Source organism: Clupea harengus, chromosome 9 (genome assembly GCF_900700415.2).
Source record: "Clupea harengus chromosome 9, Ch_v2.0.2, whole genome shotgun sequence".
Taxonomy (NCBI): Eukaryota; Metazoa; Chordata; class Actinopteri; order Clupeiformes; family Clupeidae; genus Clupea; species Clupea harengus.
This window is the reverse complement of record NC_045160.1, coordinates 4,773,300-4,797,827: the sequence shown is the minus strand read 5'-3', so window position 1 is coordinate 4,797,827 and position 24,528 is coordinate 4,773,300. Positions and strand designations below refer to the sequence as shown.

Below are 24,528 nucleotides of genomic sequence, written 5' to 3'. Positions count from 1 at the left end.
TATGGTGTAGCCTACTGTGGCTAATACCTGCGTAGACAATTAGTGTGCAAATGATTCAAATGAAACTCGGAAAAAGCATGTTCTGAGTGCGCGTTTGCGCACACTGTATGTGGCAATCTGCAAACCTGCCCTCCCCCCAAACAAAAATGGACACTTCTTGAGTCTTCTTTTCCAGGCCACCCAGTGTACAGGAAGTGATGTCATCATTATAGTGAGAAACATGAGATGGAGGGCTATGTGTGTGCGCGTTGGGAGGTAGTGTGCCATGTGTGTAGATGCAGAAGTGTGTGTGAAGTTCCAGAGGGCTGAGCTGGTCGGGGTGATGATGTTTGGGTTTGGAGCCCTCCCTATGGCTGTGTGACCGCTAACCTGGACCAAGCAGGAAGACCCATTAGCGCGGGATACAGAGAGGAGGAAGCCCCGTTCCAGCACAACATCCTGGATGGCTGTCTGTGTGTGCACAGCGGTTTATTTTGAGATGGCAGTGGGCTAATGTGTGTTTGTGGACGCATCTTTGCTTTGTGCGTCACGCCCGGCCAGAACTACAAGAGAAGCCTTTTATTTGCGTGTGTGTGCATTGCGTACGTTCGTGGGATTATGTTTTCCCCCACGCTTGTGTTTGTGCTAGTCCCTCTTGGCCCTAATAAGTAGCTTCATCCACCACTGGACGCAACGGTCACTTGCGTCATGGGTCCAACCCTATTTTGTGACATGAACTTCTGACTGTCTGACACTCCACTTTTAGATCAAAACAAACTTTAAAAAAGTTTGCAATGGTTTACATAGCAGGGCTTTCCTACTGCGTTGCATGGAAGCGTCCATAACCTCGTGAGCAAACCTACTCATTATGCCGTCAGTGTGCGGCATGTGCTGTGCTGGTGACTCAGGGCCAGTGTGGGTCCTGGTTGTGGGTGAGGTAGGCCATTTGCGCCCTGCCACATGCCTCTCATCGCCCATAAATGAGAAGCGAGCGCAGCCCACTGTGTGAAAACAAATTAGCTGCCGCTATGCTCGGCCGCGGCTACCGTTTGGAGTGGCAGGAAAACAACAGCCACACACACGGATGAAAGGGCTTTACAGCAGGCCGACAGCTGCCTCCGTTTTTCTGTGTTTCTTTCCTTCTCTTTCTCTCGTTTTCTCTCTGCTATTCTCTTGCTTTCTGTCTCTCTCTCTTGCTTTTTCTCTCCTTTCCACTCCCTCTCTTCTGCAGGAAAGACAGCATTCATTTATGTCCCTTTTGTTCTCTCTCTTTCTTTCCAACTTTTCTCGCTATGTCTTTCTCTCTTTCGCATGCTCTCTCGCTCTCTCCTTTTGCCTCTCTCTCTCTTTCGAAGGAAAGACAGAGTTCATTTATGGGCCTCATACAGTCACCACATGCAGGCCAACACATCCCTGCCGCTGGGCGTGGGCACTGAGAAGAAGCTGGACCTGGCACAAAAAGGAACTGCCCAGTGACAGAGAGAGGAGAGAGAGACGCAGAGAGATTGAAGGAGAGGGATGCACACAAAGATAGGCCTGTTTGAATTGTGAACGGTGGCTGAAGAAACATACAGCCTTGGTGTACCTCCTGGAGCAGAGGAGACGGGCTGGCTATATTTGGAGAGGTTGGGTGTCACCGTCTGAGGGAGGGAAGGTGTTGTGCAGAGGGCAAGAGGGCGGGGATGGGCGGCCCCCGCTGCCTCAGTGGAAGTGACAGGGTGGTGATGGCTCCATAACAGTGGCTGATGTCAAGGGGAAAAAATAAGAGTCGTTTCCACGTGGCTACTGGCAGCAGAAGCTCAGATGATGTTTTTATTTCTTCCTTCAGGGCTATCCCACACATCTTAAAAATCTGGCCAAAATCTGTGAGGCACATTTCTTTGGGATTTTTTCCTTGCAGCCTCTCTCTCTCTCTCTCTCTCTCTCTCTCTCTCTCTCTCTCTCTCTCTCTCTCTCTCACTCTTTCTCTTTCTCTCTTCCCCTTCTCATCTCATCTTGCTTCCTCAGACACACGCAGACTAACTCTCAGACATGCGTCTATTTGCTAGAATTCCTCATTTCCTGTTTGGGGTGTGACCGGCTCCTTGTTCTTCTGCCCAACACACATCAAACAGCCCCCTCCTCCGAGACAGAGAGAGTGGGGGGACAGGAGTGAGAGCTGAGAGTTCATGAAAGAGTGAGGGAAAAGAGAGAGGGAGAGATGAGGAAAGAGGAAAAGTGATATAGAGAGAGACACAGAGAAACAGTGAGGAAAAAGAGAGAGAGAGAGAGACATGACGAAAGAGGAAAAAAGATAGAGAGAGACAGGGAGTGAGAGGTAAAATACAATCTGTCTTTGGGAGGCTAAGATAACACAGTCAACATCTCTTCTTCAGAGACTGGTGACTGATGAGTTAGCACTAAGAAGAAGAGCTGGGTGGTGGGAGGGAGGGAGACTAAAAAGGCTGAAAGGACTATCCAGAGGGGGCATAGAGGGAAGAGTGTATGGAAGAATAAATAGAGGGGGGAGATAGAGAGAGTGAGAAAGAGACAAGGAAGAATGAGAAAAGGAAGAGATAAACATTGAGAAAGAGAGAGAGAGAGAGAGAAGGGGAAAGAGGGACAGAGTGCGTATGTGAGAGAGAGCTTAAACATGGCTAATGGGATGTGATTATTCTTCCCACTGCATTCTTGATCACCTCTCTGGCAGACGCCCGGTCTCGGAGCCAGCACAAACACAGAGGGAAAAAGTGCACTAAGCTCCCAATAATGACCCGGGCCATTCAGGCCCCTCGCTGCGTTTCCAGAAGCTGCCTTATGCTTCCTTTCCACTTCATTGTTTTTTATTTATCTCAATTATATATTTAGCCCGTCATTTTCTTAATCTCTCTTAATAAGCCCCTTGCTGCCAGTATACCAGGATGGGGTTGAGGTGCTTTTCCAGTAAACCTCATTTCATCAGACTTCTCATCATTTCAGGAACATTGTGAGACTAAATCCTGTGATAGACCTTCAGACCTTTATGAGTAAAATATTAAAATATGAAAGATTTTAGAGGGTATTACTTAACCTGGTGACCTGACATAATTTACTGGTGGAAAATACCTCCATTTCAGCTTGGTTTGAAAAAAGCCCTGGGACCAGTGTGAAGTGGGTCCACTCAGACTCAAGTTCACTGAGGTTCTTTCCTGAAATGATGCTCATCCCACTGGTATCTGCAGTCTTTCCTAGCAGTAAAAGGAATCACTGTCCAAAACTAAAAAATTCCAAAAGAAAATAACCGGGGCTTCTAAGGAACTTCTGGGGACTCAAATAGTCCTTTACCAGAACTGCATCATGTTAAGCAAGCCAGCCACATACTCTGACATCATGGCTTATGAATGTCATCAATCTCACTGAAGTGGAACTCGCCACTATGGGATGGGAAATGAAAATATTGTGGATGTCCTCACAGCATATTAAAAAATAAAATCATGTTTCCACCACAGCTGTAAAAAAAAGTCATTTCCTTTTCTGAGAAACTTAAATAGCATCACTTTCAGTATTACTGGTCACATGACCTATCAACCAAGGGCTCAGCCTGAAATGTAGGGAGCGCTACTGTGCTTGTAGGTTTTGCATAAATGTATACGTTAAGAAAACCTTCCACAGTGAACATGCAGTTACAAACTCATCCATCAACACCTGCCAAGATCTGATATGTTATGACCGAAAGGACAACAAACAAAAAGTAGTTTAGACAATTTCCCAAACTCATGTCAGTCATTCCTAGTGCAACAGAGTGAACGTTTGTTAGGTTGTCCATTTTGGCCTTTAACTGGGGACTCAGGAGATTTCAAGTCAGCCATCGAGGAGTAAATACCCTGCACTGTATTTTAAACAGCCCTACAAGAAATGTAAACAGACGCTCTACAAAATGTAAACACAACTTCACGCTTCTCTGTCGTCTCTCTGTCGTCTCTCTATCTCTCTCTCTCTCTCTCTAGTGGTGGAGGGTCGGGGCATTGAGTTGGGCAGGGAGGTGGGAAGAGTGGGGGTTGTACTATGGAAAGGTAAGAGTAGTGTTTTCAGTCAGGTATGTGTTCTGTTACTTTTTCCACTACATCAAATTTCCAGCTCCCGGCTCCCAAACATGCAAACAACCCCAGTGAACTTGTAAAATGTCATTCTGAGATGTAGATTTACACTCCCGCTGCCAATCCACCAGAGATTCCATTCTGGCATCCTATAGGATTCCTGGAGGGCTGCCCTAATAATGTGTAAACACACACACACATTCACACACAAACACACACACACACAAACATGACCATTCAGGTCGATGAGTCAAGCTCGTAATCACACCACAAGGAAAACACACACGCACACTTACGCACACACTCACAGTGTCATTACGAACCGCAAAAGAACATCATGCCAGACTCACCCAACGCTGTCACCACTAAAGTTCAGAGCACTGGGAGCACTGATAAAAAGAATGTCCAGAGGAAGGAGATCTACGGCAGGAATGTGGGATAGAGAGAAAGATGGAGGAAAAGACAGAAATGGAGAGAATGAGAGACATATAGAGAGAGGTAGAAAAGAGACAGTGAGAGAGAGAGAGAGTGTGTGTGTGTGTGTGTTTGTGTGCTGTGTGCGTGCGTGTCTGGGTGCATGTGTGTGTGTTTGTGTGTTTGTGTGTGCATGAGATGAAAGAGACGGCAGGGTGTGGTCAGTGTGGTAGATTGGGACGTATTTATTTAAATCATGACTTATCTTTTTGGGATTTTTTGGGGATCGTTTGAAGTCCATTGACTCCCCCTCCCCATACTTTTTTTCCCACCCTCTGCTAAATAACATGTGTTAGTAATAAGTGTCCCTCTACCCAGGCCAGACCTCCAGCAGTGAGCCTCTAGCCAATGGCTCATTAGTGCAAGGGGAGAAGAGATACAGTCATCATCGCACACTTAGGCAAGACCAGGGCCACTTGCTTATCATCCTGACAATCCAACATGGACATGGTGGGGGTCACGGAGCAGGGGCCTGAGAGGAAAAGTTTCACTCTCAAACAGTGTGAGTGTATGTGTGCGCGCGTGCGCCTGTGTGTGTGTGTGTCTGTGTTTGTGTGTGTGAAGGAGTGGGCGGCCAGTGATTGTACTGTGTGGGACCATATGCACAGACACACGCACGCTCACAAACATGTGCACACATACAAAGATACACTCATACAAGACGGGGAGGCTATTTTAATTTTAGAGGAGAAAAAAAACACTTTACCCTCTGTGAACATTAATTCAGATAGCTGGCTGGCTCCGAGGTCTGGAACGTCACTCACTTTCCCTCGACCTTTAGCCATCTAGTCCTCTATCCCTCCCATACCGCTAGCATGGCTGTAAACCATTTGTGCATGTTTAAACTTTCTCAGGACCCCGCAAATCCCAAATTCGTGCATCTCGCACCCAGGAGAGAAGCCATTTCTCTCCATCTCCCTCTCTGTCGGAGCTCCTTATCCACTGTCAGTTTGCTCTCAGGGATTGCATCTAGGTCTTCCACCCACTCTGTCTCTCCCACTCTGTCTCATTCTTTCTCCCTGCTCGGCAAATAGTTCTGGTCAGCAGACCTTTCTGTCTGGGTACATTTCCTCTTGTTGCTCTAGTTTTCTGGTGCCCTTCCTGCTTCCTTCCTCTCATCCCTACCACCTCTCTTCACCCCCTGAGGCTCCCCGGTTAATGCAGTGTGCCAGGTCAGTGTGTGATGACTTCTCTCCCCCAGGAGGGATGGATTAAAGCTCATGAGGTCATCAGGGAGGGACACTCATTCAGAGAGTGCACGATGAGTGAAAGTTCACTCACACTGGCTGGCGCACGCACGCTCACCTCACTTCCTCCAGGGTGGCTCAAGGAGGTAGTCGTGAATCACGGCCGGCCTCATTAGTCCGTCTTCCCCTTGCTCGTTCACTTGCTCACCGTTGTGGGATGCCCCCAATGAGTCAGATGGCCAGACAGAGACGGGAGAAATATCCTCTGTGTCAGAAGTTTGTCTCTCCCCCCAAACCCCTGCGCAACACCCCTCATCCACCAGCCCGACCAGCTCAAAGACATGGTAAAGACGTGGTTATGGGATGAGTGTTAAAAGAGTAAAAGTTGTATAAATCATCGTCTTACTGACTCAGCTCGCTTCATTGTGTGGGACAGGGAAGAAAGGCATTCCTGAAGACTGGACATTTCCCAGAGCTGTCAGGTCCAAGGGTATTTCAGCTGAGGGCTGTTTATCTAACCGCAAACCTCACTCATATTAAAAAAAAAGTCCCTTAGTCCAGCACATAGTAAACAGCTTGTTTTTGTGCTGTATGAAATCCGCATGCTGGTGTGTTTCTGTTTAAGGTTTGCGTGTTGTTTTTCGACAAACACCCGGTGAGGGTAGAGTGTGTCAGATGACATGTCTTTGTGAGTAAGGTTATAGAGGCACCTGTACCCTTTATCGGTCCCCTGCTCGCCCAGCTCTGGCTTCCCACAAGCCCATATACCACAGTTGATGACAGGAAGCCAGATCACTGAGAGACAGGAAGGGAGGTGGGCTCAATCAACAGGGTGCAGGGCTAAGAGAAGGTGAAGGAGCAAGGGGAAGAGCTGTTTGTATAGGTGACACTTTGTCTTATTGAAAAGAAAATGACTAGACCATACATCAGAGTAGAAAATGCTCATAATGACATGATATATATTGTATTGAAAGTCATGAAAGTAATTGATAAAGCTGCTGAATGCTGTTGGGTCATAGTGTAAAATGTTTAGGGTTGGAGTGCCCCCTAAAGGATACTTGAGAATATTACAAGATTCAGTAAACTTCTAAAACAAAGCTTTATTTTGTACATGAGCATATGAAGTATAGCGTCGTTGGCCATGCACACAATAACGGAAAACCATCAGGTCATGTAATCTTAAGTAAAAGGCGATGATAATAAAATAATAGTAATAATAATAATACAATTAAAAATTAAGTACCCTAATGTTCTTATACACGTGTTACAAACACATTTTGAGGTACACGTGTGCGATTTACATTTAGTAGACATTTCAACTATGAAGAAGCAGGCCCTCTGTCCTCTTTACTGCAGCATGAGAGGTCTACAAACGAAAAGATTTGCGACAATTGGTGTCTTCTCACCGTAGAGTTTGCGACCGTGCCCTCAACGGCAATGGCAAGCGTGACGGATAGCGGCAGTGAGAAGATGGCGGAGGAGGAACGGAATGCCAATGCTGATAAACTCAAGGAGAAGGCGAATAATTACTTTAAAGGTAATGCCAAGTAAACGCATGTTGTCGTAACAGAACTGCTACTTGATTATTATATTTGGACGCCCCTGCGTTCTGCGAAAAGTCGGTGCCACATGTCTTAGTACAGTGGAAGATTCTAGCACATGAAGCCGGTAGCTTAGCCATCTAGCAGTAGCAAGCTAATGCCAGGCTGCACACTGCACACTGCAGAGGCGCTTAGCTATCTCAGCTCTGCTTAGCCAGATGGGTGAGGGACGCGCGCTACACAAATCCCATGCCACAGATCCAACCGTGAACTTGCTAGCCTATCGGGCTAGATGTTAAAGTACATAGCATCACAATTAATCTCCTTGGCGGAAACCTGTGTGGAGGGACTGGTAAAGATATGGGATATCATGGGCGCTGAATTAATCGGTGTTGCTAAAACTCAACCAACGTCAGCTAAGACTTCGAGCTACCTCTCGAACACTTATTTGGAAATGTTACCTGGCTAACACGCGTTTCAAGTTTAGACACGAGCCCCTAAGCCATCCTCTGAGTCGGCGCGAACAGCTAGATAGCTAGAGGCGATGTCAAGTTATTTATTGCCAAAAGCTGAAGATTGTCATTTGAAGTAACGTAGGCTGATGACTGTCCTATACAATACAAACTGACCCACCCCCGGATTCGTTAGCGTTGTCATGGCTGGCTGTAAAATAAGTGTTTTGATACAGACAACTTATAGTCATATTAGCCTAAGAAATAGCTGAATTACACGTTAGCCATAGCCACCGGCTAATCACTAGTACCCAGCAATGCCAACCCACTTAACCCACTAGCATTGAAGATTGCCATTGCTAAAAGCCAAGCCATCTTCCCGCGATGCTATAGGCGGTGACTCGAGTTGTTAATGTTTATTTTTGTAGGCATGGTTTTACGTCGTTCTGTACAAAGTCTAGTCGCAAGATGCGTTGCATTTTTAAACAGTGACGTTAATCCCAAAGAAATACAAGGGCAGGCTCTTGAATGTGACTACAGAACGTTTCTGTATGTGTGCTTTCACCAAGCAAGGCAAATCGTTGGAAAGGCCCAATTACATAAGAGGCAGAGGAGACACTGGATCTTCCTCGAGGAGTTTGTAATGATTTTTCAGATATAATTACATTAATTGGTTTCATCTATATGGTGTTTTCGACATGCTCTTGATGTAACATTGAGAGAAATGTATCAGAATTTTAGTGAATTAACCAGTCTTAACTCTTTTGTGTTATGCATCCATAATAGGTCTTGTCGGTTAGCTGCAAAATGTGTTCTTTTTTTATAGCTGTAAACTAAATATGACTGAACACATCAATGCTGGAGTTTAATATTGACAAAATTCCATTAAAAACAGCTAAAAAAAAGGAGAAAATGGCTCAACACGCCATCTACTGTTTAAAATCATCCTGAATCTCGCATGGCTGATGCTGAAGTACAGTCAACTGTTCTACATCATGATATTTATAGACACTCAGTCTTATAAAGTTTCAGGCCCTTGCCTGCTTCTTAGCATTTTTCCAAATTATGCAGTGGGTGGAGTTGCGCTCAGAGCTGGGGGTGAATTTGCACTTTAACTTTATTTTATGCATAAATGACAGTTTAGCTGAGGCCCATTAAGGACCATATAATTGCCATGGTTTCATTTGTGTACAACTACTGGGCCATCCGCACACCACTCATTCTCATGAATTGTCATTTTCTTGATGGATGAAAACTAGAGGTGGGAGAAAAAATAGATGCAGTTTAGTATCGCAATTATTTCCGGCACATTATTATTATCTCGATACAACGGCGGCAAGCACAGTACTTATCTATTCAAGATTGTGATTTAAATTTAGTTAAACATTGCTTCAAGATAAAGACCTTGTTCTTCACTTCTGTCACAGCGCGATGTCATCACCCACTCCTGCGGCAGCATTCTCCCTCGCTGGTCAGGGCAACTGTTTGCCTGTGCTCATACCTTGGAGTCTCAGTGCGAATCATTGTGGCACTCGGGTCATCCCGAAAAACACAGAGAATAAGATGCATCACACGTGTGCACTCGCCGTCATGTTCAGCGCTTGTTTGTCTTTGTGCTTGTGTGACTGTCTGTTGTTTTAGGCCTGTTTATTTAAAGAGAACCTCTTCTCCCTGGCCCCTCACAGAGCACAAATGATTAATTGTGTATTTGTATTGTAAATCCATGTAGGGGTGACCTGGGCAGTCAGAGTTTAGTGATTAGGGGTGGTGCAGAGATGTTAGTTGCAGAGCTTGTTGCATTAAGGCAAGTAGATAAGATATCATGTCTGATTAAGATAAAGGGTCGTAAATGCCCTCCCCTCAAGGGATTATGATACAACACCAAGCCCTTGTTGTATGCTTACATAAAGCTTGTCTGAGGTGCTCTGTCATTGGGAAGGACAGGTTGGCACGAATTTGCATAATGGGGGTCCCAGACTGTAGATTAGATATTGACTTTGTAATTATGAGGCTGTGATGCAGAATAACAGCACTGACAAACTCATGAAAGCTGTTGATGTTTATTACACAAATATTAAATTATGCATAGCAGTCTGTTCAGAAATGCCAGCCCAAAGGACAGAAAGATGGTGTGGTGACTGCTGCAATCTTGTAGCCTATGTGTTGGACTAGGTTCATGTTTATTATGCAGTGACCGACATCTTATTCAGTATTGAATGCACAATTTAGACTGACACTGTGGGTGCTACCCTGCCTACCAGCATTTGTTCTGAGTCGGCATGCTGTCAGTGTGCACAAATACCTACAGCTGCAGGTGCTTTGCATATGTAAGGCAAAGCACTTCTGGGACAGAGGTTTGTGACTGCCATGTGTCTCACTGGACCTGTACCAGCTAACCCTCTGCTTTTAATTCTTGAAAACAGCCTTTTTGTCCATTTTTAAAGCAGCTTTCTAGCTGTTGGCTAACAACGTTATCTAGTTAAGGTTTTATTGCCTATGCTATCAAAACCAGGACAAACTCCTAAAAATAATTAGAGTTTTTAATTTTTAAACCTTTAGTTACTTAGTTAAAGTTGATCTCATCAGCTTTGTTAATAAGATTTAGTTAGAAACTTTTAATGTGACTTAGTGGTAAGTAAATGCTTTTAGAGTACGGGCCCAGAACTGCCATCAGTATTTGCCTTACGTCTTAGGCTATTCTATTAGCCCGTAAGAGTAGGCAATGGATACATTTGCAATGGCAAAAAAAATGTGGTCAGACGTGTTACTCCAGATCAACATCATTTTCAGGATGGCCTCACCTGCCCTTTGTGTTTTCCAGAGAAAGACTATGAGAACGCAATCAAGTACTACTCGGAGGCGATCGAGCTGAACCCTGCCAATGCCATCTTCTTCAGCAACCGCAGCTTGGCGTACCTGCGCACCGAGTGCTATGGCTACGCTCTGGCCGACGCCACGCGCGCCCTGGAGGTGGACAAGAACTACATCAAAGGGTACTACAGGCGGGCCACCTCCAACATGGCACTGGGCAAGTTCAAGGCTGCCCTCAAGGACTACGAGACGGTGAGTGGAAGCTGCGGCGCGTAACCGAGAAGTGAGAGTTACGTGGTCAGTACGAGCGGTGAAGTAGCGAGATCTGGGAGAGATCCTTTGGAGGACGACTCTTGTTCTGATTGACCCAGTGACAACAGTGCTTTACTGCTGCTTCCACCCCTCACCAAAACCAGTACTGAGTCTAAGGAAAGAAGTGATGATGGAGTGGGACTAGGGCGTGAGGTGTTGATGAAGGGCATCCTAGAGGTGTAGAGCGGCGATGTGTCCTCGATCAGGGCCATGGCCAGGGATTAGCACGCTAAGCTGCTGAGGAGGCCTGTGAGAACCGCTTGGAGAGCTGAGAGGCAGCATGTGAGGCTCCGCTAATTTAGCCTCCGCTGCCTTCCAAGCCCACTGGTGGCAGAGCATTAATATTCACACACACATGCTATAAAGCGGAGGCTGTTCGTATCCACAAAAATGTTCACACACATGCTGTCACACACATGAACATGCTCACATAAACACATGCTCACTCATGCACACACACTCGTATAGATACCACTCTGTGATTTGAGGAGTTAGTCATCCTCCTTTTGGTGGATGATCATAAATACATTTGCTCTGGTATGAAGGCTACACACACACACACACACACACACACACACACACACACACACACACACACACTTGGATGCTCACACACACATATTCATGCATGCCCACGGGACACACCCATGCTCTGTGAGAGGGCCAGGTGCAGCTGGAGTGACAGGGCCATGTGTCCTCATGCCCCCCTGAGGGGAACTGGTGGCCTTGATGAAGACTGGAGTATGACTCATGATTGCTTTTAATATGCGTGCAACACTAGTTATGTACGGCTGGTTTGGAGTGTGTGTGTGTGTGTGTTGGAGAGCGAGACACATAGACAGACAGACAGACAGACAGAGAGAGATAGTTGGGACATGTTTTCATACAAGTATCGTTTGATGTGTATAATTCTCTGTGAGTAATTCTGTGGCTTTGTGTGTTTGTGTATGACAGAGAAGGAAATCTGATTTGAAAACAAGTTATAATATGTGCCTTTGCATTCCAGGGCAAGGAAACCTCTCCATCTAGTCGCTGTTGAAGTTGGGCACATTACGACATACAGACATAATGTTTAGAGTCAGTCATGTGCTTGCCTCTATACCCCTCCGGGGCCACAGTAGGACATGAGTTTTTTAAATAGTTGTTTGGCTCACTTTTTAGTGCCTTAGGCCTTAATGATGGTGGGGTAATTTAGTACTACTAAAGAGAGAGAACTAAAACAGTTGTGGGGATGTGGTTGGATGAATGGAAGGAGGTGTAAAACGACTAGCGTAAAACAAACACGTCACATAGATTCCCAGCTGTTGAGGTGTCTGAAAATTAATGAGTTGTAGAGAAAGAAACGTCCGATTGGTCTTTAATTCCCACCTCACTTTTCAGTCAGCAAAGATTCCCGAAAGGCTTCACTGAAAATAAGAGTTTGCCGCTTTGTTTGTTTCCCTGTCACAGGTAGTGAGGGTGAGGCCCAACGACAAGGATGCCAAGATGAAGTACCAGGAGTGCAACAAGATTGTGAAACAGAAGGCCTTCGAGAGGGCTATTGCCGGTGACGAGCTCAAGAGATCGGTGGTCGACTCCCTAGACATTGAAAACATGAGTGAGTCATCTCCGGCCTCAGGCAATCTAGAGGGGGTGTCAGGGGGCTGTTTGTGTGTGTGTGTGTGTTTGCATGTGGTTTCTTTCTCAGTTGGAAACCGAGTGTGAATGACGCACATTAAAACTAACATCTGTGGGTATGGTAGGGCAGTGAAGAAATTCTTATGGTCCTGATGACTAGTTTGTGAGGTTTCTTTGTCTACTTAGCAAAGAGCCTGAGCAAGAACACATTTTTTATTATAGTCTGCTGTGGATTTTAACCCAAGGCAAAGACTGTGGTGGGCCTAATGACTTTTTCTAAATGGAGAGGGAAACTGTTATGTCCCATGTCCATTTGTCTTAACGGTGTCATCAACTGTCCTCCTGTCCTGTTTGTCTCACAGCGATTGAGGACGAGTACACAGGCCCCAAACTAGAGGAGGGGAATGTCACGATGAAGTTCATGAAGGACCTGATGGCCTGGTTTAAGGACCAGAAGAAGTTGCACAGAAAGTGTGCCTACCAGGTACACATGTTAATCCTACAGTTTGCATATTTAACTCAGGCCCTTTCACATATTCATGTAAGTCAATGTCAGACTGTTCTAAATCTCATAAAATGTCCCTGTTGCAGATGCTGATCCAAGCTAAAGAGCTTTTATCCAAGCTTCCTAGTCTTGTTGAGATTACACTTAAAGAGGTAGGAACACCCGTATAGATGTGGAGCTCATGTTTGCCATTTATCCACCCTGGCGGTTGTATGTCCTCAAACCTGTACAAGTTTGTTGTTGTCTGGTTGCATATTTTTCATCATCGTGTCATTGTATCCTTTACTCAGGTACAGCAAGCTCATTCTCCCTCTCTCTATTTCCCTCCCTCCAACAGACAGAGAAAATGACCATTTGCGGGGACACACATGGTCAGTACTATGACCTCCTCCACATTTTTGAGCTGAATGGTTTACCATCTGAGACCAACATCTACGTATCCTTTCCTCACGCAGGAACACACTACGCATCTCTCAGCTCTGCATGTTCTCCACAGCACATGGCCATTACTATCTGCCTTAGAACACCCCCCCCCCCCCCCCCGGAGTTGATAAGATGTCGTTGATTTCTTAGTTTATTGTTTGTTTTGATGTGCATAGTATTTCCTTTCACATCTGGCTCTTCACAGGAATATCATCCCATTTCCATTTGGGCATATCCAGTATATTGTAGACTGTAAAAAGAAACTTTAGAGGAAAGAGTAAAAAGCGTATCGGTTTGAATGGCTTGCATGTCACTGGCATTTAATGCTGCAGTAATGCTCCTTGACCCTGGTGCCACAGCTGTTTAATGGGGACTTTGTTGACCGCGGCTCCTTCTCCGTGGAGGTCATCGTCACACTCTTCGGCTTCAAGCTGCTCTATCCCGACCACTTCTTCCTGCTGAGGGGTGAGTCACACTGCTGTCTTGGCCAGAGGCCTTCGGTGTCTATTCCTGATGCCCAGCTGACAGTCACTACTAGATGGGCTTTAATTTAAGGCCTGTACTGTAGTTTAGAATGAAGACTGTAGTATACTATGCAGACTCTGGGCTGTAGTATGTGATGCAGACTATATCCAGGCCTTAGTATGTTGTACAGAATATTTGACCTAATCACAATCTGCAACCTCACCACTAGATGCTGCTAAATCCTACACACTGCACCTTTAATTGAATTGAAAAGTAGACCAACACATCTCATTTTTAAGCTTAACAGGTGTTTTAGCAAGCCACCAGGTTGTCTTTAACTCACATTGATTTTAGGGCTCAGAAGTGAACCCTGGGGAGAGTATGCTGGCTTCTATGCTGGCTACAGTCCTCTTTAAAACGTGGGGTGTCTGCTTACTGTTGTACAATGTTACCACATTCAGGGAATTACCATCCATTGAATTAAGCTGAAAGTGTGGTCTGGATGCTTGGTGGATACCAAAATAGGCTTCATTACTTCATTAACTTGAGTGCAGACAACTCTTTTTTTTTTTTTTTTTTTTTTTCACCCAGCGGCTCTAATTCAGTTTGCAAGAACAAACTTGATATTAACATGTCAAGGCCAGATCACTTGTAGAGAGCAGACTGAAGGCATGTTTTCCAAATTGTATAGACACTACCATGGCAGAAGGACAATTTGGGGAGTAGGCACTTGCTTATGTTCAAGCAAACCTTGAGTGAAAAGCACCTTGACAGAATAATGAATCAGGCCCACCAGGATCTGGCAAGGGTTTGTTGTTATACTTGTGGCCAAAGATGACTGAATTTGCTGTGGAAGATGTACAAAAAAATTGTTAGGCGTATGATAGGTTTTTATGATAGTTAAAATCTCTGATCATTGGTGACAGTAACATCTGTAAAGACTTCCGATTTAAATAGGCTTAATCTTGCAGTAAGAAAACACACACACATACACGCTGGAAAGATACACACATGTACACACACGTTGCCCCCACTAATGTTCCGAATTGAGGATTCTTTTTTGCCCTGAACTTTTCTGTTATTAAGAGATGATCTGCTATCGCCAACATGACATTCCAGGGAGCTGCAGAGCATGCCATGTGGTGTGTTAATGATAACACATGCCTGGACCGTGATTGGATGCTGTGGCAGATTTTATACTAGGGTTACGCTTGCTGGAACATTGGTGAAAGAGATTGCGAATAATGGAAGATTTTTATCTCTCGATCATTTAGATTTTTTTTTTTTGCGGAAATATTACAGGAATTAAAGAAAATTGCAAGTGTTGCGAGAAATTCTTGAATTAGCACAATTGCATATTCCTGGAGGGAGTCATGAATCATAAGTGACTGTTAACTGTGCATCAAGGTTTGCGGACTAGACTCCAGGCTGTTTAGGACATCGGTAATCTTCTGACTCAAGTGTTGCAAACTACTGGACTGTTCTTGTGTGTGCGTTATGCTCACAGATGTGTCTGTTGCCCAGGTAACCACGAGACGGACAATATGAACCAAATGTACGGCTTCGAGGGCGAAGTGAAGGCCAAGTATACAGCGCAGATGTTCCAGCTTTTCAGTGAGGTCTTCCAGTGGCTGCCACTCGCACAGTGCATCAACGGCAAAGTGCTGGTGAGCTTTCCACCAGACAATATCTCTCTCTCTCTCTCTCTCTATCTCTCTCTCTCTATATCTCTCTCTCTCTCTCTCTCTCTCTCTCTCTCTCTCTCTGTTGCTTGGCAATTTTTTGCTTTGTGTTTTTTTTGGTACCCTTCACTCTATCCTAAAAGCATCTTTCTCTGCCCCCCTCTTTTCACACAGAGGTATATTTTTAAATATTTAATTTTTCTAAATATGAATTCCTTGTATCACTAACTTTCAACAGTTCCTATTTTATCACTGATATCAAGTTCTCAGGCTAATAGTGTCTGTTACTTCCTGACGTGAAATGATGACTGAGTATAGTATTGCATAATCATGAATCAGTTGAGCATAGGGAGTGGTTCCTTCCCTGATGTTGAATTGTGCAACTTGATATCATTGCTTTGTGGATCTTTTGTGAGGAATGTTTTGCTTTGGGCTAGTGTTTGTCTCTCTCTATCTCTGAAAACCCACAAGGATAGAGTGATATGCCCTGGTGAGTCACCATGAGACGTGTTGGTGTAAAAAAAAGTGTGTGTGTGTGTGTTGGGGGGTTTTCCCAGGTGATGCACGGAGGCCTGTTCAGTGAGGATGGAGTCACCCTGGACGACCTCCGGAAAATTGAGAGGAACAGACAGCCACCAGACTCCGGTGGGTTTACGGACGAGATCCCAAATCCTTCCACACGCCTCAGCAAGTCTCTGGCTTTTACCTGCCAGCCTGCTGTTGTGAAACATTTTTGTAGACTTGACAGACATAAGTCACCGCAAAATCATCCGCCCCGTGCTGCTGGTGTAGGATTTATGCTTAGCGTGATTTCTACTCCACACCTCGCCTGACTTTGTTTTTACGTCAACAGCTTTTGTCATGATTGCCAAAGCTGTCTCATCAGCAGTAACATCAATCACATGTGAAGGATGTTTTGCAATGCAGTATTGACACTGGTGGAAGTGTTTGTGAATTTGGCTTGTCTTCATCCTCTGTCTTTTTCTCTCCTCTCTTCCTCCTCTCCTCTCCTCCTTTCCCCTTCTCCTCCTCTTTTCTTCATCTCTCCTCTCCTCCTGTGTTTCTTCTCCTCCTCTGCTCACCTCCCTTCCTCTTCCTCCCTTCGCCTTGCGGTCACCTCCTTTCCTCTAATCCAATTCTTCCTCTGTTTTTCTCCTCTTCCTCCCCCCTCCCTCTTCTACAGGTCCTATGTGTGATCTCCTGTGGTCCGACCCTCAGCCTCAGGTTAGTGTCTGCTCCTTCTCACCTCTCCTGCTCACCTGTCACACAGGCGCGTGTGTGTGTGTGTGTGTGTGTGTGTGTGTGTGTGTGTGCGCACGCATGTGTATATGTGTGTTTTTGTTGCTGTGTGTTAGAGAATGAGGGCATGGTAGATGTGCTGTGCTACTTGTGTGTGTTCTTACTTGTTTCGTTTGTGTGTAAGCGGGCTACTCTGTGTGTGTGTGTGTGTGCGCACGCATGTGTATATGTGTGTTTTTGTTGCTGTGTGTTAGAGAATGAGGGCATGGTAGATGTGCTGTGCTACTTGTGTGTGTTCTTACTTGTTTCGTTTGTGTGTAAGCGGGCTACTCTGTGTGTGTGTGTGTGTGTGTGTGTGTGTGTGGGAGCAGAATTTCTTCAGTTTATTTCACTCTGCCGCTTTAGCTTGTACAACATTTCTACAAAAATAACTGACCACATTACTTCACTACTGAAGTCCCTACCCTGGCTTCCAGTAAGTCACAGAACTGACCGTAAAGCACTGGTGCTTGTTTATACATCACTGAAAGGGACCGGATGACCAAATGACATTTAATATATTCAGTGGTACACACTTGCTAGACCCCTCAGATCACTGCCAGAACTAAACCTGGTGAAGCAGCTTGTAGGTGCTTTGCTGCTCAGCTCTGGAATCAACGATGCTCCAACTGCAGCCAGTTTTAAATCTAAACTTAAGACCAAACTGTTTGTTAGCACTCTACTTTTTTACTTTTTATTAACATTCTTGTAGCTTCCATTTTAATATTAAATTTTTCTGCATTATTGTATCTGCTCATTTGTAAAGCACTTCCGCACTGATCCATATGAATGATTTGTGTTAAATAAACCTGCCTTGTCCTCTTCCTCCTCCTCTTCCTCCTCCTCCTGCAGAACGGCCGCTCCATCAGTAAGAGGGGCGTGAGCTGCCAGTTCGGGCCGGACGTGACGCAGCGCTTCCTGGAGCAGAACAAGCTGGACTACATCGTGCGCAGCCATGAGGTCAAGGGTGAAGGCTACGAGATCACCCACTCAGGGAAGTGCATCACCGTGTTCTCAGCGCCCAACTACTGGTACGCCGCTGCCTCATGGACTTCTGTCTTGCCTGCTTTCCAACTTCTGTTCAGTCTCTTGCAGTATTTCTCTTTTTTGCCTCTCCCATTGTGTTTGATGCAATTTCTCGCTCATTGTGTCTCATGTTGCCTGGCAAAAACTGTGTGATGTTCGTTTCCTCTATTGTTGTAAAAAAAAAAAAAGACTCATCTCCCTTTGCCTGCACTAACTAGTCCCTTTGCTGCCCTCTAGTGACCAGATGGCAAATAAAGGAGCCTATATCCACCTCAAGGGATCTGACCTCAAGCCAGAGTTTCACCAGTTCAATGCTGTGGTAAGTGGCCTTGCATCAGTACCAGACTGCAACCCCTCATTGATCTCCTATCAGATTGGTCCGAATGACAGTCAGGCCTTTACTGTTCTATTAGTGAGAGTAGAAGATATTTACCCCATCATGCAGTGGATGTGATTGAATAGTTTTTTTCTTAATTTGAACGTTAAATGTATTTAAAAGTAATTACAGATAAAGAAGTAGAGTGGCTTTTGTATGTATGTAAATTGTATGTGCTGGTTGTACTTCCGTAGATCACATGGCTTACGATCTTTGTCTATTCTCCCCCTCTCCTTCTCCCTCCTCCTACAGCCTCATCCGAATGTCAAGCCCATGGCGTACGCCAACACCTTGATGCAGATGGGAATGATGTAGAGGCCGTCGCGTCGGGTCGTGTCTGTCTCCGTGTGCTGATCCACAGCTGGTCAGCAGCTGGTCACCTGCTCTCCTCCGTTCACTGTAGACCCCCCCCAACGCACCCCACCCAACCCCCAGACAGTCCCTGCAGCCAGTAGTCACACACACACACACACACACACACACACACTCATTCCAGGTTTGGTATTAGTGGGGTCTTTAGCATACACACAAACACACACACATACGTGCACACACAAAAGACAAAACAACATAGACAAAGGTGCGCACACACACATACCGGACTCAGTTTACATATTGTTGTGTTTCAGGAAGTGGGGTGCCAGTTCTGGGTAGCCAAGGGGTTGACCGAGTGCTTATCAAGATGTGTTGGCAAAATAGGAACCTACCCTTATTTGTCAATATAGCCCCTCTGGTCCAGAGTATGGAGGGGGTGGAAAAGTCAGCCTGTCTTTCTCGTCTCTGATCTGCCCTCCCTTCTTTTCTGCCTTTGTTTGGAGCTGCTAGGCTTTGAATGGTTCCATGGCTTGATTTTTCTCAGCTGTAAGGTCGCACAGCTAGAGCTGGATTGTACCAAAGATCCGATTTGGATTGATGGGGAAGTAAATATCAGACCCCTTCCCCTAAACGCCCCCCCTGATCCCCACCCTTCTCATTTCCCTCATCCCTACATCCACCCGCCTGTGTCTAATCCTGTTCCGAGCTCGCCTGAAGCCCCACCCAGCCCAGCAGAGAGATGGAGTAATGTGTGTCTGTGATTCCGTAGTTTTCAGAGCCATAATTTGCTGCCAGCATTTTTCGATTGACTGCAATTCAAATAAACCTGTGCTTTCAATGTTGCAAGACCAAGTTATCTCAGGAGAATGTTAGACACACACACAAATGTCATCCGCGAGAGCTGGTTTCAACTCGGCTCAGTCCCCCTCTCTTTTTGTTATCCGGGCTCTCTGTCACATCGAGATATACATTTTATTCTCCAGTTTTTGTGGAGGGAGTGAGAGTAGGCCAAAACATCCAAATTGTGCAGAGGTCCAAAGAACTGACCTGTCTTGTAGTAGCACTTAACAGTTCTTCGCACTATCACCTCTCCCCCCTGAACCAGCTCGTGGGAACAACACAGTATTACCACTCAGTGCATCTCCGTTCTGTTGGCAGCTATCACACACATCTCTCTCCCTCCCTCCCTTCTTCCTTACCGTCTGCCCTCTTCCTCTTTCATCTCATTTTAGTACGCACCGATGACGCTCCTTGTCCCTCAGTGTATGTGTGTGTGTTCAACAGTGTCCTCGGCAGTGTATGTACCCCATTAAAGACAAATGAGCAGACGTCCACAGAGACACCCCCCCCCCCCCCCCCTCTCGCTGTCTCTATCTCTCTCTTCCTCTCTCTCTCTTTCTCTATCTATCTCTTCCTCTCTCTCTTTCTATTCTCTCTCTCTCTGTCTCTTCAAAAGCGCACAGCAGTCGATCCCCATGCTCCCCTTTTTAGATAATATATACACAAATGTGTATGTATATATACTGTAACATTAAATGAGATCCTGTGTACATGTTTGGAAAAAAAAACGTTATTAAAAAACACCAGTCCATTGATTTAAAAATGTGTGTGTTTAATTATTTCTGCTTCATATTACTTGTTTGTGGGGAAAAAACACCTTGGAGTGGAACAATTTGTGCAATCAACTTGTACATGCATCTACACAGTAACTGAAGTGAAGTGACTGTCACCCTCTTGTCAGGGACAGAATAGGATGCTCATCAACATTATAGTAAATATACCCGAGTTCCAACAAAAGCAGTCACGTATTCTGTGGTCATATCTGCTGGTAGTAGAGGTTGGCTGCAGACCACCACTCACAGGCCTTACCTCACAGTGGATGAGTAATGCATGTGTGCACATATGGGTCTGATTTTTTTACTTAAAATTTGGTGAAAATATAAGTGGTATATAGTAATATAGACTACATACTTTATTTCATAGTGAGTGTGTGAATAAGTTTTTTTCTCAGTCACTGAGATTTCAATAATCTTTCAGCAGTAGGTATGACATTTTTAAATACGACGCGCTTAATCATGACCCCTGGTGGTTAAGTTACAGAATGGCATGTTCAAGGACGTGAGGCGCTGTACTTAAACCAGGCAATTTGCAAGGTAAAGGAGTTAGATGTGTCGCCTTTGTGAACATTATTCTCATCTGAAATATTTGGTCTGTACTGAATTTATTGATGTGTGAAGTATCAGCGGTATCGAGATGCAACTTATCAACTATTGTCTGGTAAAATACCTGGCATTCACCTTTAAAGACGTGTTTTCCATGCATATCCGAGTACGTAAAACGTCATTACGTCGACAAACGTTTTACGTCATGCTCGCACGAGGGAAGTTTAGCCCTGTCACTTTATTCAATCAGCTGGGGTGACAACCTGAACATAACCAACAGCGTCAGGTCTTCTCCTTGAGCATTTGAACCGTCAGGTTGTCTACAATGCCGAAGTATTGTTCTGCCCCAAACTGCAAGAATGACTCTGGAAACACAACGACAGAGAAGAAAAGCTTCTATAAGTAAGCGCACATATATGTTGTCATCAGCATGTAGCTAGTTTCCATTTGTTTAACAAGAGCATAGCTAGCTCATTAGCTGACGTTAGCCGTGACAAAGCTACTACAGTGGGTTACTATTTAACTTAAATAATAGGTTATATGAACGAACGAAATGTTCATTGGAATCGATATCATTGTACTGCAATTCAGTTGAAATCACTTGTCATTAAAGCTTTAACTCATAGTCCTGCCTTCATACTCACTTTAACCTTGGATACGCCTGTAGTAGTAGTGTTTACAGAATCGTGTTCAGCCATGTGTCTGCCTCGTGAAGGTGTCCTTAAGCTTTTATCGCTCTATAGGCTTGGATAGAACAACCAACCAGGCCGACCTCAGTAACAGATGAGGGAGGCCATCAAAGAACACTGTCTGAGACTGATTGGCGAGGGACAAAAAGATAGTTTACGCTCTACATTTAGGATTATGTCAGGCAAAGCCGACATGCTAGAACTTGCTTGAGTGGCTGGCTAACTGTAGGTTGAAACCTTTAAAAAGCGTCTTAGTGTAAAGTGAAAATACCTGGATATCTGCAGGTTCCCCTTACATGACCCGGGCAGGCTGCAGAGTTGGTTGAAAAATATGGATCGTGAAGACTGGAGCCCGTCACGGCACCAGTACCTCTGTCACGAGCACTTTCTGCCGACCTGTTTCACTGTACGCTGGGGCATCCGCTACCTGGACAGCAGTGCTGTTCCGACCATTTTCGATTTGTCTGGCAACAAAGGAGTAAGTGACATGGATGTAGAACTCTGTAAGCATTAATACAGAAAACAATGAGACAATACATAGATACATGAATTAGTACAAATGTAATAATTCATTGACATTTGATGACGTGTACAATGGCAAGAGTGTAACAGTATCCTATTCTTATTTATTCGTCTGAATATAGTTTTTATTCCATACAGCTTGTAATCGGTAATTATCATCTGGGGGTGCATAGCCTGAATGTAACTACAGTTATGCTCCATATAATATGCTCAGTTTCTCAAACATTTTCCCGTTCTAGAAACGCAAAGGAGTAGACCACTTTGAAAGACGAGCCAAGCGTACGCGTAGCAGTGGTGAGAAGCCGATGGCACTGGCCACTCCGTCAGATCCCGAGCCCTCAACCCCTGGCGCCTGCTCAGGCCAGGACACCCCAGCGAGCACCATGCAGCTTTACACCATCTCCGTCACCCCTGACCAGCCTGGAGAGGCTGTGCTGCTGGACCCCAGCAACATCAGGAGTGCCATGGGGTCTCTTCAGACGCCTGGGCACCTGCCTGTGCTGGAGGCGGCTCCAGCTTTGAGTGGGGACTTCCCTGTTGCATTTAGGCCGACAGTGAGGGGATCAAATATGGCTGCCGGGGGGGAGCCCAGCGATGTTGTGGACACTCCCTCAGCCCCTGTGGAGGATGTGGAGGCTGATGGGATTGTAGGAGATATGCTATCTGAGGGGCAGAGAACAACAGCAGCGCCAGACAGTGTATGCAGCAGCCAGGCCTCTCCAGAACCCACAGAGCTAACAATCGACAATGTGTCCACTGTTGAAGTGGAGGAGCTGGCCGAGGTATTCCAAGAGGAGGAGGAGCCCGGGGTCCAGCTCATCGCGTACTTCGAGACGATCCCTAACGTGCTAGCCAGCGGCCCAACCGCTCTGGTCAACATCCCGCCCGACACTGTGCTCTCATCCTCCCTTGGGTCGCGGCCCATAGTGTCCACTGTCCCTATCGTGTCCAAGCACATGCCTCCCTCTCCGGACTCCCTGGTTCTGACACTGGAGCGGCTGGAAGATGAGAAGGATGATGGGGATGGGCTCTCTGAGAATGGGGTGGAACTACATGGAAAGCGACTGGAAGAACATCGGTAAAGAGTTAAAGTAGGGTGGTAACGATGCTGTTTAGATCGGGGGAGACATTTGATTATATGACATTTAGGCATTGCTATAGAACCTTATGACCTTGTTGGAATCACTGTCAATGATTAGACTGACCCTTCATTTGCTTCTCACCCACAGCTACCACAAGAACAGCCTGAGCAAGGAGCAGCTGGAGGCGATCGTCATCGAGCTGCAGAAGAAGGTGAAGGTGCTGCAGCAGAGGCACCGGCGCCACCTGGACAAACTGCTGGGGCTGGAGACCACAGTGAGCCAGCTCAGGCAAACAAACCTGGTCAATGAGGAGAGGCTCCAGCTGCTGGAGAGGGTAAGGGGCAGAGTAGGAACCACTCCACGGGCAGAACAAACATGCTTTCCACATATACAGTGACAGCACCAAGGCCTCTGGTGAGGTGGCACCAATTATGAAGTCATGCTGAAGCCTATTAGTGAATGTCGTTAATCAGGACAAAATTCCCCTAAGTGGAGACGAGTTCTTCACAACAGTGTTTAACTAAATATCAGTGGTAACGAAGCTTTATCAACATTAAACTAAATCTTATTGTGTCGGACAGTCTTTTTATTGAAATGTTATGTGTTGCATTGTAAGGGAGAAAACATGTTCAGGAATGTCTGTAAAGATGCACTAGATATGTTGAGATTGGAATGGAATAGATGCGCTTCAGTAGGGGTCTGGTTCAGATTGTGATCATATGCAAAGCATACGCAAAGGTTGCTAGACAAAAAATGGCATTATTTGGATGTAGCATGCTTGTCACTGCAACTGCAATTATGTCACAAAGACTATACACAATGACAACACGTATGCATACACATAGCAGGTGGATACACAATAGTGAGATCACACATTTGTTCATTCAGGTATAGATATCTGCATATACAGTAGATTACACTCTATCTTGAGATGTGAATAGAACCCTTTGTCTCTTCCAGGCTTACCTTCAGACCAGCGAGGCAGTCACCGAGGCGGGCGAGACTGTGGCCATCATCTATGGGGACGACAACACAGCCTACCTTTACGCCCAGCAGAAGACAGAAGAGGAGGAAGTGGACCAGCACTTATAAAATGACACTGGCACAGTTTTCTACACTGTAATACTCTGTGATGCACAATCCTCAAAAATATCATGAAATGTACAGATAGAAATGCTACAAGGAATATTATGTATTAGTTATGTTTTGATTCGTTAATAGTTATGATTAAAATCCTCAAATTTCCCATTTGATGGCAATGTGCCCATATATTCTTTTGCTACCCTTAAGCACTTGCACCAACCTCTTTGCGGAACAGCATAGTCTCAATGGAAATAAAGTATGCACAGGCTGAATATATATATTTTGCACCTTTTGTTACTCTTGCTGTTAAAAAGATATAATCTCCAGATATGACTATTGTGGAGTGGAATATTTTGTGAGCCTGCACAGTTGGTATTCTGTGTTTTCTGTGAGTAATGAACATGTATTTTTTTGTTTTACTCTCAACAACTCTTCCCTTTTGCTTTGTTGTGAATGAAGTTAGAATTAAAAGCAGAAGAATACATTGATTGT

At 45.3% G+C, this 24,528-nt stretch overlaps 2 protein-coding genes across 3 annotated transcripts; both read left to right on the top strand.

Moving 5' to 3' along the window:
- The first annotated feature begins 7,056 nt into the window (after positions 1–7,056).
- On the top strand, positions 7,057–20,101 carry ppp5c (protein phosphatase 5, catalytic subunit). Its single transcript, XM_012816653.3, has 13 exons — positions 7,057–7,232; positions 10,510–10,751; positions 12,261–12,408; positions 12,791–12,912; positions 13,020–13,085; positions 13,271–13,369; positions 13,716–13,821; positions 15,346–15,488; positions 16,061–16,148; positions 16,687–16,727; positions 17,634–17,812; positions 18,045–18,126; positions 18,436–20,101. Exons 1-13 carry the CDS (start codon positions 7,133–7,135, stop codon positions 18,496–18,498), a joined length of 1,479 nt encoding a protein of 492 aa, XP_012672107.2. The 5' UTR covers positions 7,057–7,132; the 3' UTR covers positions 18,499–20,101.
- A 772-nt stretch (positions 20,102–20,873) lies between these two features.
- On the top strand, positions 20,874–24,520 carry LOC105890609 (THAP domain-containing protein 5-like). 2 transcript variants are annotated; one of them, XM_012816654.3, is made up of 5 exons: positions 20,874–21,062; positions 21,635–21,827; positions 22,111–22,949; positions 23,101–23,287; positions 23,914–24,520. In XM_012816654.3, the coding sequence occupies exons 1-5, from the start codon at positions 20,986–20,988 to the stop codon at positions 24,043–24,045; spliced, it is 1,428 nt and encodes a 475-aa protein (XP_012672108.1). In that variant the 5' UTR covers positions 20,874–20,985; the 3' UTR covers positions 24,046–24,520. The 2 variants fall into 2 exon arrangements, with proteins under 2 accessions (XP_012672108.1, XP_031429002.1); XM_031573142.2 differs by lacking the exon at positions 21,635–21,827 and having other exon boundaries at positions 20,876–21,062.
- The last annotated feature ends 8 nt before the right edge of the window (positions 24,521–24,528 follow it).